Source organism: Cyprinodon variegatus, unplaced genomic scaffold, assembly GCF_000732505.1.
Source record: "Cyprinodon variegatus isolate N-32 unplaced genomic scaffold, C_variegatus-1.0 Scaffold144, whole genome shotgun sequence".
NCBI classification, from domain to species: Eukaryota; Metazoa; Chordata; class Actinopteri; order Cyprinodontiformes; family Cyprinodontidae; genus Cyprinodon; species Cyprinodon variegatus.
This window is the reverse complement of record NW_015150597.1, coordinates 238,562-251,202: the sequence shown is the minus strand read 5'-3', so window position 1 is coordinate 251,202 and position 12,641 is coordinate 238,562. Positions and strand designations below refer to the sequence as shown.

The 12,641-nt window shown below is 37.4% G+C and overlaps 1 protein-coding gene across 2 annotated transcripts in view; it reads left to right on the top strand.

The window, feature by feature from the left end:
* The window catches only part of slc44a4 (solute carrier family 44 member 4), a 29,364-nt gene extending 17,007 nt beyond the window's left edge, over positions 1 to 12,357 (top strand). The window contains exons 5-23 of one of the 2 annotated variants that reach the window (XM_015376939.1): positions 1,549 to 1,648; positions 1,747 to 1,872; positions 1,955 to 2,015; positions 2,167 to 2,287; positions 2,383 to 2,388; positions 2,765 to 2,848; positions 5,105 to 5,217; positions 5,475 to 5,597; positions 6,353 to 6,452; positions 6,659 to 6,751; positions 6,859 to 6,961; positions 7,056 to 7,315; positions 9,130 to 9,224; positions 9,439 to 9,542; positions 9,715 to 9,788; positions 10,039 to 10,109; positions 10,928 to 11,022; positions 11,129 to 11,213; positions 12,256 to 12,357. In XM_015376939.1, the coding sequence (XP_015232425.1) occupies positions 1,549 to 1,648; positions 1,747 to 1,872; positions 1,955 to 2,015; positions 2,167 to 2,287; positions 2,383 to 2,388; positions 2,765 to 2,848; positions 5,105 to 5,217; positions 5,475 to 5,597; positions 6,353 to 6,452; positions 6,659 to 6,751; positions 6,859 to 6,961; positions 7,056 to 7,315; positions 9,130 to 9,224; positions 9,439 to 9,542; positions 9,715 to 9,788; positions 10,039 to 10,109; positions 10,928 to 11,022; positions 11,129 to 11,213; positions 12,256 to 12,356 (1,915 nt within the window). In that variant the 3' untranslated portion in view covers position 12,357. The remainder of the gene's footprint in view (positions 1 to 1,548; positions 1,649 to 1,746; positions 1,873 to 1,954; positions 2,016 to 2,166; positions 2,288 to 2,382; positions 2,389 to 2,764; positions 2,849 to 5,104; positions 5,218 to 5,474; positions 5,598 to 6,352; positions 6,453 to 6,658; positions 6,752 to 6,858; positions 6,962 to 7,055; positions 7,316 to 9,129; positions 9,225 to 9,438; positions 9,543 to 9,714; positions 9,789 to 10,038; positions 10,110 to 10,927; positions 11,023 to 11,128; positions 11,214 to 12,255) is intronic. The other variant, XM_015376940.1, reaches the window with a different exon arrangement.
* The last annotated feature ends 284 nt before the right edge of the window (positions 12,358 to 12,641 follow it).

Here is a 12,641-nt window from a genome sequence, read left to right as displayed (position 1 = left end):
TTTTTTTTTTTATTTACTTTAAATTCTGCCAGTTTTGATCGTTCAGAGACTTCTCCTTTCTGGTTTTGCCTTAATTAGGAAAATTTCTTATTTCTTTAATCTTGTAATATTGTTTATATTTTTATTTTGACCTCAAACAGAAATAATCTTGCCTTGAAAGGAAACAAAAAAACCTTTTGTGGTTCAGAAAATTGTATTTTTCCTAGTATAGAGGATGTGCTTTGCACATCTAGAGCCCTTGTTTCCAGAATGAGAGCATCTCTGAAGAGCAGTTTTCAATACTTGTCCAGAATTCTAGCAGGAGAATATACTCTAGTCTAAATCAGTGCTTTGCAGCTTTGGTGGTTTTGTTTTGGTCTTTTTTAAACAGGGAATCACGTGTTTTCTTTGTACTCCTATATGCCTTTTAGCAAACTGCAAACATGAAAGCTCCCTACTAGACAGTCTTCCATCAAGGCCAGAAAAGTTCAATGTGCAGCCAGCTGTTGTCCTGCTGGCACATTTTCCTAATGGAGCTCTACATCTTAGTGCTTAGTGCCAGTTGGAGATGAACCTGAACCTTCCTCCAACCCTTTAACTTTCTCCCCGACCTGCCTGCTGTGATGCTCGGTCTCCATTATGCTGTTTGGTCACTAATCATAGATGAAATGACATAAACATGGGCTCTATTTAGCATAGAATAGACAATAAAATCCCTTTATTGTCCCACACGGGGAAAAGTCTGTTTTTTTAAAGTAGCAAAAAGGTTATAGAATATATTGTCGCACAAATGTGGACCTTAGAAAAATGTATGACAATAACATTCTAGTGAAGAGTTAAAAGGTGATCAATAAGATACTGTACTTTAAAGTGTTTTAGCAATGCAAAACTGTGCACCTGGAGAATTAAAAAAAACAATATACAGCTATGGAGAGATTTTTAAAGTAATAGATATATGAAAATAGCAGCAACATCAGAGATGTGCAACATGACAGCAGCATGGTATTTAATGAAGATAGACTGTGCAAAATCAGCATGAGTGTAACAATTTAGTGAGGTTGTTGGGAACAGCGGTGGTTATAAAGTCTTACAGCTGCTGGGAGGAAGGATCTGTGATAACGCTCCGTGGTGCATTTAGGAGCTCTAGAGTTCTGCAACAGCTTCTTGCATGGGGTGGGCGACATTATCCAACAGAGTTGTTAATTTAGTTAGGATCCTTTGTTTCTCACCTCCTGCATTCAGAGGGCATCCAATCACAGAGCGGGCCTTCCTGATCAGTTTATTCAGCCGCTTGCTCTCAGCTACAGATAAGCCACTGCACCAATAGAAGGGCCCTTAGAAGATTCATGATGCCACACATTTTGATGTTTTATTTGTTACTAATTAGAAAAATTAAATGTAGAATTTGACTTCATGATTATGCACTACTTCATTTGGGGACAGTTGCTTGGAATACATTGAAATGTGTGGTTGTAATGTTACATAATGAAAAATCAATTGGTAGGTCAACTTTGGTGCAGCAGTGCTTAAAAGCAATAAATCATAAAAAAAAATTCCTTTACTCCTCAGAGATCGACCGAACCTGTTTTACTTTGATATCCTAAAATGTGCCACATCTGTCAATGTGATGGCAACCGCCCTGAACGGTTTCCAGTGCCCAACCACACAGGTACAGATGGCTGCTAGACTTCACTCTTTCACACTGTTTCTAACAGATTCTGTTTTATTTTCTAAACCTAAAAAATGTGTTTCTTTCTTTACCTGCAGATTTGTGTAAAAACGTGTCCCGAAGAGTTCTGGGCTGTTGGACCTCTGGACTACATAAAGAAACCGAAAGAAGTATTTGAGCAAAATATATGTGTTCCATCAATTGACCTGGAAACAACCAACTTTGTAAGCTCTAGGTCTTTGATGCTGCAGTTACGCCCTAATCCTGGGTTTCAAAGTTTAAACAGTGTATCTGATCTATTTTTAGACTGTTGCAGAAATTGTGAACAAAGAGCTGTGTCCTTTTTTCTTCATGCCCACAACCCCAGGTGAGTAAATGTTTGACCTCTATTGATTATACGTCTGGACTGTTGCTGCTTGTTTAAATATTTATCACTTTTACCAACTTAAAAAGTCTATTTCCTGTTAGGCTCTTTAAGCTTCAGCCTGATTGAATGTGCTTTTTTTCTCATGTTTTAGCATTGGGTAGATGTTTCCCTGACATCCAAGCACTTGGTAATATCCCTGATGCATTTTCCAAAGTCCCAGGTTTGCCCTCTTCAATTAACGAGACATCAAACCTCATCAAGAACGGCACCGGGTAAGACGCAGGCCCCTACTGAAAGAAAAACATTAACAAATGTTAAACCATGGCTTTAACATCCCTGCTGTTTTTTTCCATTTCTTCATTGCCAGCTCAGGGTCAGTGGTAATAGTTATTTTTTTTTATCAGCTGTAGTGTAGCATATTGGTGATGGTTGGTTTGTTCATCTGTCTTATAATGTCTTTGTAAAGCATTGTCTTAAGATGTAAGTTGTGTAAGGTGTGTTTTTATTTGTACTTTTTTAACCTGATAATCTTGCTGAGTTTTTAATGTCATATTTAAATTTTTTTGTGTGTTTGTGTGTTTTTGTGTCTGACTGGAATAGTAGTGGAGGTAAAATATATCCCGTAAGCCATTGCCGTGTAGTAGAGCACAAATTTATAGAAACTGTCCTTTCTTCAGTGCTGCTCACATTTGGTTTGAAAGAGTGGCAGCTTTAATTCAACTTATCTTTTTCTTTTTACTTTTCATTAGGGACATATTAAATGGCTTCAGTGCTAGGGACGTTGGTATCCGGATCTTCGAAGACTTTGCATCGGCCTGGCCATGGATTCTTCTGTGAGTTATCGGCGAGGCTACACCGATGGCCGTCAGGCTTTTTTTCAGTTTTCTAAATTTGCAGCCATGAGCTTCATTGTATTTTATGTGACTCTATATATTACTCAATCCCAAAGTTGGGCGGGGTGCCCTCTAGAGCAGGGGTCTTCAACGTTTTCCAGACCAAGGACCCCAAACTGATGACCAGATGGAGCGGGGACCCTCTAATTATATATATTGTATGAAATTGTGTTCTATCAAACTGGTCCTATAGTCACTCTATTACAGATGGAGTAATGTAACTAAAGTAATTTGTCCCTGGGATTATTAAAGTATGTCTGATTTTGATTCCTGGTTGATGGGTCAGGTGTTGTGAATGAAACGGTGCCCAGCTTGAACGAGCTCCTGTGTGTCGCTGAATGTGTGCATTGATGACTAAAAGACATCTTCTGCCTCCATTTATCTGTTTACTACAGTGTGTTGAATTCATGTTAATGTGGATTTAAAGACATTTCAATTCAGGAGGAAATATATAAAAAAAAAATATGAATCAACCAAAAGTTTTGCGACCCCCATGCAGTACCTCCGTGGACCCCCTAGGGGTCACGGACCCCCTGTTGAAGACCTCTGCTCTAGAGGGGGGCCAGTTTAATTAATAGAGAGAGTAATAAATAGTTAAACTTGAAATAATTACACTTGACAGGTAGTGGTGCTATGTTTCAAAGAACAGTGTAGTTTATTTTATTGCAGTGGCGGGGGCTTTTTATTAAACCAAAGGAGCGCCTAGCCGGAAAAACTTAGCTATCAGTAAATCATTGTGAGGTGATTTGAAAAAGGTTATTTTACATATAATAATTTAGGTCAGGGCTTTGACTAGGACATTTTCACCCTTTATTATACTTTCATCTAAACCAGGTATGTCAGAATCCAGTTCTCGAGGTCTGGTGCAGCTTTAAGATGCGTCTCTGCTTTAATACACCTGAATCAAATAATTAGGTCCTTTGCAGGACTCTGGAGAACTTGACGTAATTACGGCATTTGATTCAGGTTTGTTGGACAAGAGAGATGTCTTTAAGTTGGAAGGCCCAGCTTTTGAAGACCTGAGTTTGACATACCTGAACATAACTGAACTAAAATTCCATTACAGCTCGGCTGTATGATTAAACTTGTTGTCCTGCTAGAAGATGGAAATCTACCCAGTCTTTAAGTCCTTTGCACCTCCAACCTTCTACCAACAGCTCTTACCAGCTTCTGTTGCCTGAAGTAAAACATCTCCACAGCATGATGGTGCCACCAGCATTGATCACTATAGGGATATATGTTCAAGGTGCTATGCAGCAATAATTTTCCACCATGTACCATCTTGCATATACGTAGGTCAATTTTAGCCTCATCTGACAGTCGCTGTGTCCTTTACATTGAAAACAGACAAACAAAAAAAAACTTCTTACTGCTGTTTTTCAACAATAGACTTTCTCTAATCATTCTTCCACAAAAGCCAAATTTGTGCAGTCCTACCAACAGATTCTCCATCCTGAGCCATGGATCGCTGCAGTTCCTCCAGAGTTACCAGGGTCCCCTTGACTCCCTCCCTAATTAATGCTCTTCCAGTCAGTTTAGGTGTATTGACAATGTCCTAGAAGGTTTCTTGTCACACTTCAGCTTTTCATATTATCTATTCAAGTACTATCTTCTCAAGCTTGCAGTGTGGAACTTTTTCTAAAGAGTTGAATGAAGAAGTGACAAATACAATAATATCTGACCAGGACAGTTGCCTAAAATTTGCCATTCAACATTTTTGTAGCCATTTTAATTTTCTCTGATTGAATTATACATCAGTATTACCAAAAAAAAAAAAAAGATAGTTATGCTAAAACCTGTAGTGATTATTGCTTTGATATTCTGGTGCTTCATGAGTTTTTGTCAGTTCATCATCATGTGCAAAATATGAACAAACACTTTTAATTAAGCTTCCTAACAATAAAAAAGTATTAAAAATAAGAATAAAATGTTCCATAAAAAACCTATGGTGTGTGCTGATAATATTTTTAAACCATAAGATTGTACTGAATGAAATAAAGTATAGATTTACATTAGATAAGGCTAATTATTAATTTTTACTACGTGTTTTTGTTATAGACATCCCTGTAATTCCATCCATATATGCACCCTATTTCAATTTTTAGTGAAATAAAGCATTTTAGTTTGATTGATATTTAAAGCCCTCAGGTTCTGTTCTAGTCTCTAACCAGTTTCTTCCTGCTGCTACTGTTTCAGTGGTTTAGTGATAGCCATGTTGGTCAGTCTGCTGTTCCTGCTGCTGCTGAGGTTCACGGCTCCAGTGATGGTGTGGCTGCTCATCATAGCACTCCTGGGAGCTGGTGCTTATGGTAAAACCTCAGCTGATTCATTACTAGACGAATCCTTGAGTTCTTAGATTGTGAATCCTGTCTAAATGCAATTGTTTTTTATTATTGCCAGCGTAATTTTAATCTATTTTTCTAGATTTAACAAGATGCTGTAGTCTCTGAATATGTTGAGATGCGTTGCGATTCTTTTGTTTTAAGTATTGAGTAAGATTTAAATTTTTTTTATCCAACTCAGACATGTTTAGAAATTTTGCTTCATTCCCACTTTTCCCTTGCAGGGATATGGCACTGCTACTGGGAATATGATAACTACAAACAAACTTCTGCAACCATCCACGATGTCGGTTTTACAACAGACTTTAAGGTCTATCTGCAAGTTCAAGAGACCTGGCTAGCCTTTTGTAAGATCCTTTTGTGCATTTCTTATGTCTAAATATGACTTCTGTTTTGATTTATTTCAGTTAGCAGCAACATAAGGTTGTGAGATCAATGGATTTATAAAATGGACTACTCAGGGTTGATCAATATGGCAAACCATCATATCAAAATTTTTGCTTTAGCATAGAAAATACCAGTACAAAAATGTCGAGTTAAAACAAGTTGTTTGCTGGCTAGCTTTTTAAGATTTTTCAATCCTCTTAAATTGACACAGAGCCGACAGTTGTTGCTACTGGTTCTTCATAGTAAAAATAGAGTAGAAATACTTTATATTGAAATTCAGAGGCACCAGTTGCAAATTGAAATTCAAATGGAAGCATGCCGAAATACACAAACTTTACTGCATTATTGTTGGTTGTTAAAAAATTTATATTCAGGATAAAGCAGTGTGCATCTTGTTGTTTTAAAGAATGAAAAAACTGTAAAAACAGCAGGATGTTAATGCATATTGTGTTTGTCTGGAGCAGTGAGGGCAATCTTTGATATTTTAACATGAATGTGCTCAGATGAAAATTAGTAACTTAGGAAGTCAGGTAAGTAACCTGGAACAAGTCTATTAATGGTCTTCAGAAAAAAAAAACAGGATTTCATAGTATATGCTGAAAAAAGATGGGTCTCTAAAATGAAAATCATGTCTACATTTAGTAATGTTTGGTGTAATGTTGTGCAGCTGTGAATGATGAGGAGTCTGGATAATATCTGTAATTCTGATCCTCAGTGATAATACTTTCTGTGGTGGAGGCCATCATTCTCCTGACCCTCATCTTCCTCAGAACCAGAATCCTGATAGCGATTGCTCTTATTCAGGAGTCAAGCAAGTAAGTTAGACCATTGGTTAAGTTGTTGATTTTCGTCTGTTATCCATGTTTAGTTTATGTTCCCATGGACTCCACATGGATAACAGCAATAGAAAACAGGTGCAACTGAGAGACAAATTGGTCTGTTTCTATTTCGGCCTGAGTAACCTCCCATTTTGGTCATATTAAAAAGCTATAAACTCCTGCCGAACATGTTTCCTCTGCAGAGCAATTGGTCACATGATGTCTTCGCTGACGTACCCTCTGGTCACATTTGTTCTGCTGCTGGTGTGTGTTGCCTACTGGGGAGCCACTGCTGTGTATCCTTGAACTTTTTTTTTTAGGAAAAATGCTTATTCCCAAAAGTGCTCAGCATCACCTTATGATCCACATTCCAGTGTTAGCTTTGCTGAATTGATATGTTCAGATACTTGGCAACTTCAGGAGAGCCCGTCTACAAAGTTGTGGCTTTAAATTCCACCATTACTGGCTGTGAGACTATCAACGGCACTGTGACCTGTGACCCTCAGGTTGGAACACATGTTATCTTGTTTTCTTTGCGGTAATATCAGGATATAATTTTAGCAGTAACTTCACAGATCTTTGCTTTGCTTTTCCTGTCAGACTTTCAACTCATCAGAATACTCTGCATGCCCTTCAGCCAGCTGCATCTTTATCAACTACAACGAGGAGGGTCTCTTCCAGAGGAACATGTTCAACCTGCAGATTTACAATGCTGTTGCTTTCCTGTGGTGTGTGAACTTTGTCATCGCCCTGGGGCAGTGCACGCTGGCGGGGGCCTTCGCCTCCTATTACTGGGCCTACAACAAACCAGGCGACATCCCCACATTTCCAGTCTGTGCCAGCTTTATGCGTGCTATCAGGTATGCAGATGAGCTGAAGTCAAGTCATACAGGTTTCTGCACCAAAGAAAGTATAATGTGGTTATTTCCTTTTAGATTAGTTACATTATCATCCTTTGAAAGTAAAGGAAATATTCTTTAAGTATTTTTACATTTGAATAAATAAAGATTTTTTTGTAATTTATTGGAGAGCTTCACCTAATAACATTATAACCTTTTTTTTTTTGGTACCTTGGCTTTACGTCCCAGAGCGCCGGCGAATGTTTGGCACCAAACAGAGATGACAAAATTAGTTAATCTCTAAAGTTTGCACTGTTTTCTGTTCGTGATTTATGTGTTCAGTCAATTTGGAGTGTATTACTCTATATTTATGGGGTGTTGATGGACGGTTGGGTGTTGAGTCAGACCGATAAATCGAGGGGGGCAGATACTAGTGCTTTGTATCGGTATCTGCCATTTCATTAGTGCATGCAGCAATGATTTGAAATCACGTAAGACGCATGTATTTGCACTCCCTCGTTCTGCTATCTGGTTTGAACTTTATCTTAGTTCTGTTAAAAAATAGTTTGTTGTTCTTTAATTTTTATCTTCAAAATGGAGGAAGTAAAAATGATATTGACTTAAAGAATCTGCCCCAAAAAATAGGCAGCCCATGTTGGGTGTCGGTCAGACTGATTAACCATTACTGGTATCACCCCTAAAAAACCTGTATCAGTCAGTGTGTAATAAGAGGACGGTAGGGTTCACCAAGTCAGCCATTTCTGCAAAAACGGATACTGTCAAGAAATAATTTATATTTTTGCTCTTAACTGCAAATGTATTTATTGATGTATTTTTATTTAAACCTTGTAGTATCTGTGGTATCAGTGTTCAGCTTTTACTGTGGTGTTAAAACCAAGGGAGTGGCATATACATGACATGAAAGCTGTGCTTCCAAGAACAGACATGTTTGCATAACCACCTGAAAAAGGCCTGAGTGCACCTCCAACAACTAAGCCATTACCTGTGGGTGAAATATTGTGACTCTAATTTATCAAGTGTTTTAAGCTCCACACCACCACTATTCATGCACTTAAATATTATGTTCAATTGGAAATAAAATTATGTTAATAATGTGTGAATTAGCCATCCTTCCTTATAGCTGGGTTGGTATAAAAAAGCTTCATTATGTCCAAAGGTTTTCAAAAAGTTAATGACTGGACAGAAAAGTAGTAAGAAAGCAGCCAAAGTTCAAAAAGAAACCTGGAAGCTTTCATAAAGGCTGAAGAACAATTGATCTAGTTTTTTAATTATTGCAATAAAGTCTGCCTGTTTGTTGGGATAGAAAAAAAGATTAGTGTGTTTTCTTAGACTTTAAAGCAGCTGTATGTTTTCACCAACGTTTAACTCCATTTCATCATTTGAGATGATTTTTCAGGTAAATAGACAGCACTATGTGTGTGTCGATTGTCTGTGCAGGCTGCCTTATGCAGAAACACACCTATGTAAATTGAGAGTGTTAAATGAGTTGCTAAATGGGTTGTGTGACCTAGAGAGATGCTTTAGGGCAGTCTGGGCTCCCCTTAAATGCTGTTGTTTGGCAACAAAACAGTTCTAACATTTAGCTGTCCAGACATATTTTAGATTTTCCAGTATATGAGTTCTTGTGTCTATGTGTCTTGGGCGCTACACATGGAAGTTACAGGTCTAGTGTCCCTAGTGGCTAAAACTTACAGTGCTTTAAGAAGCCTTTGCAAATCGATGTACTATGCATAAGTTTGACTGGTGTCCCAGTGTAGTTGTTATACTTCTTTGCATATCAGCTGTGAGGCATAATGTTTCTTCTTTTATTGTAGGTACCATGTGGGCTCTCTAGCATTTGGTGCTTTAATCCTGACTCTGGTTCAAATTGTGAGGATTATACTTGAGTACATCGACCACAAGACTAAGTGTAAGTCCATTTCAATTCATCTTAGCATTATAACTGATCAGAAAAAAAACATGACACTTTCTAAATGATATCATGAGCTAATTTGCTGTTACTAAATGATGTTAGGTAATTGTTATTTAATAAGAAATTGAGATGTGTTTATTTGGGACTATTTTCAGACCAAAGATCAATTACAGTGATATTTTCTTCTATTTCTGTAATGTTTCATCTCCAGCGGCACAAAATCCTTGTGCACGTTTCTTACTGTGCTGCTTGAAGTGCTGCTTCTGGTGTCTGGAGAAGTTCATAAAGTTCCTCAACAGGAATGCCTACATTATGGTAGGAACTGCGTCTGCAGCTTTTTCTGACTGTAATAGAACAGTTTGTCTAAATATCAAACAGATTGATCTCACTACAAATAGTCATTTTCATTGGACCAACAATATTTTCAGAAATAACACCGCAAATAACTGTTTTTTTTATTTTTTATAAACAATTCATTTCTTGTCAGATTGCTGTTTATGGGAAGAACTTCTGTGTCTCTGCCAAAAATGCTTTCAGTCTGCTCATGAGAAATATCATAAGGTTTGTGCTGCAGTCTCACTAAAATCATCCAATAAGCCCATTTCCACCATTTTGAAATCTGCTCTGAAAACCCACCTATTTTCACTGGCATATTCATTTTATGCAATTCTCCTGTAACATCCTTTACCTGTTATACATTATATTTCACCCACTTTGCCTATTTTTTGTGGATTTTTACATTGTATTTTACTCTAGTTGCTTCTGACTTATTTTTTTTTAGTTTTATTTATGACTGTGGTTGATCTCACAGGGTGGTGGTCCTCGATAAAGTGACTGACATTCTGCTGTTCTTTGGAAAACTGCTTGTGGTCGGTGGAGTAGGTGAGGAGGTCACTTGTACTGCAAGCATGCATCAGCTTTATTTCAGGATGTTTTAAAGGCAACCCTGCAGATTGAGGGGATTTTAGTCTGATATGAACTTAGTTCATGTGTCATGGTACCAGTGGCTACAGAAAAGTCACCGCTCCTGCTCTTAGAGGCTTAGATATAAAGGTTTTGCTCTCTTACACGCTACATACGCTGAGGTCTGCATTTGAGAGCAAAAGTAGCTTTTAGACCTCATGCTTACACTACTTTCAAAAATAATCTGCAATAAATCATGCAGGTTTCTGTAATATCTTTCTTTTTTCCCACCACAATGTTTCAAATGTTAGTATAAGCTACCGACAACCAAAGTAAATCTAAAAAGTAATTCTCCAAAGATTTTAAATAGATATCTATACTAACTTGGTTCTTTGTGATAATGAGGTAACCCTCTCTTAAAAACTTTATTGTGAAACAGGAAAAAGACCCATCCAAACACGTGAAGTCAAACTAATTAAATAGAATCAGTGTGACGGCATGAGTAGGCAAAAAAAAAAAGGTTCAAAAAATAACAACTCAAGCCCTGATTTAAAGTAATTAAATTAAATTCATTAACATAAGACCAGCTAAGCTACAAAAGCAATTTCTGAGGCTTTAGGACTCCAATGGTCACCACATGGTGAAGACATTAAGCAGTAGCAAACTTTCCTAAGAGTTGCTGGCCTACTAAAGTTACTAGAGCACATTGATAACTCCTCCATGGGGCCTCAGAATTCATTTGGAGCTGAAGGGACTGGAGATCTGACAGCTGAATGTGTTTTGGTTTTTCTCCTCAGGTGTTTTGTCGTTCTTTTTCTTCTCTGGTCGGATTCAGCTCCCAGGCAACACATTTCGCTCTGAAAATCTGAACTACTACTGGATGCCTATTATTGTAAGCCACTAATCAGTCTATGTTTATTTTGTCTTCATCTTCCTTTCTAAATCTTCCACTTGTGTTTTTTTCTTTTTTTTTGTTGACATGTGTTATTCTGTTTCAGACCGTGGTGTTTGGCAGCTATCTCGTAGCCCATGGTTTCTTCAGCGTGTACAACATGTGTGTTGACACTCTCTTCCTCTGCTTCTGTAAGTAAACTGGTCATAATTTCATCACGGCCATCAGTTATTAACACAGACAACATTTCATCTTTCCAAAGGCATCAACAAAGAATGGAGAATAACATATCATAGCTTGCTCCACATTTAGTGGTATAGCTGATAAAGATGCATTAAAACAAATCTTGTTTCAATATATTAAAAGCTTCTACTTTTATTAAAGTACATTAAGTAAGTCATGGGGATTTTACCAGGCTTGAAACCCTTTCTTTGTACCCACAAAACAGACTTAAATTGAAGGAAACCAGACTTTTGCTCAAGCCAAATGACTCGACACCAAAGCCATACCTGGGTTGCTCTTTAATTTGCATCTGACTTGGAATGTGCTTCGGACCTAAACAAATTCCCGTAGCGCAAGCAGAACTAACAAAGACAAATCTGAGCAAAAGTCTAGTTTCCTCCGTTTTGTAGTTGCCATGACCCAGATGACTGAGAATTTGCACAGCTCCAGTTTTTTTAATTGCTTTCCAAATGCTCTCCTAATGTATTGCACTCACTTCTTTTACTGATCTATTAAATCAGTATCTATTAAATTTATTACTATTGTTATCATAATAAATTTTACCAGAATCACTTGGGCCATAACAGCAGTTGAACCAAGAGGCGTCATTCCAAAGCAAACTGGAAATGAGGATATACCAGTGAAGTGAAACCACTGGTCAGGTTCTAACAGAGTTGGCAGTTCAGGCATAGAGGGAAATGCAGAAGGAATTGGTAGAGGCCCCTCTGCAAAATGCATGTTTCCCTTTTTCTTTATGTTGCTGTATTCACCTCTAATGAGCCAACTACTCATGCTGTTTGTCTCTAAATCAGAGGTTGAGAAAACTCTCTTTGAAAACTCAGTTTCTCATATTTCAAGTGTGGAAAACATAGTAAACCTTTGTGAAAAGGGCCGCTGTGCTAAAAGATTAATTATAAATGTTTTTTACAGAAAGACCAAATACCTATATAGGTTGCTGTTTATTAAAGGTGACTAATAAAACCTGTTTTGTTTTGACTGCTGTTATCACAGTGGAAGACTTGGAGCGTAATGACGGATCCCTGCAGAAGCCTTACTATATGTCCAAAAACCTCATGAAGATTCTCAACAAATCCAACAAACAGGCAAAATGACCAAAAAACACAATGAACTGAGTTCATTTGATAGTTAGAATGTTTCCTTCTGCTGTTTTGTCCTCCCTTAATACGTTTACCAAAAGATAAATGCTTTTTGCACCGTTTAATTAGTATTTTATTATATTTGTGAAGTTCTAATATGAATAACTGTTCCAAATTGATATATTTACCTTTATCTGAAGATAATCTTTAAATTCAGCACATTTCTTTCTTTAATGACCAGCTTTAGACTTTTTACACTCACATCAGATTGCTTTTTTCAATGTAACATTTAAAGTAAAC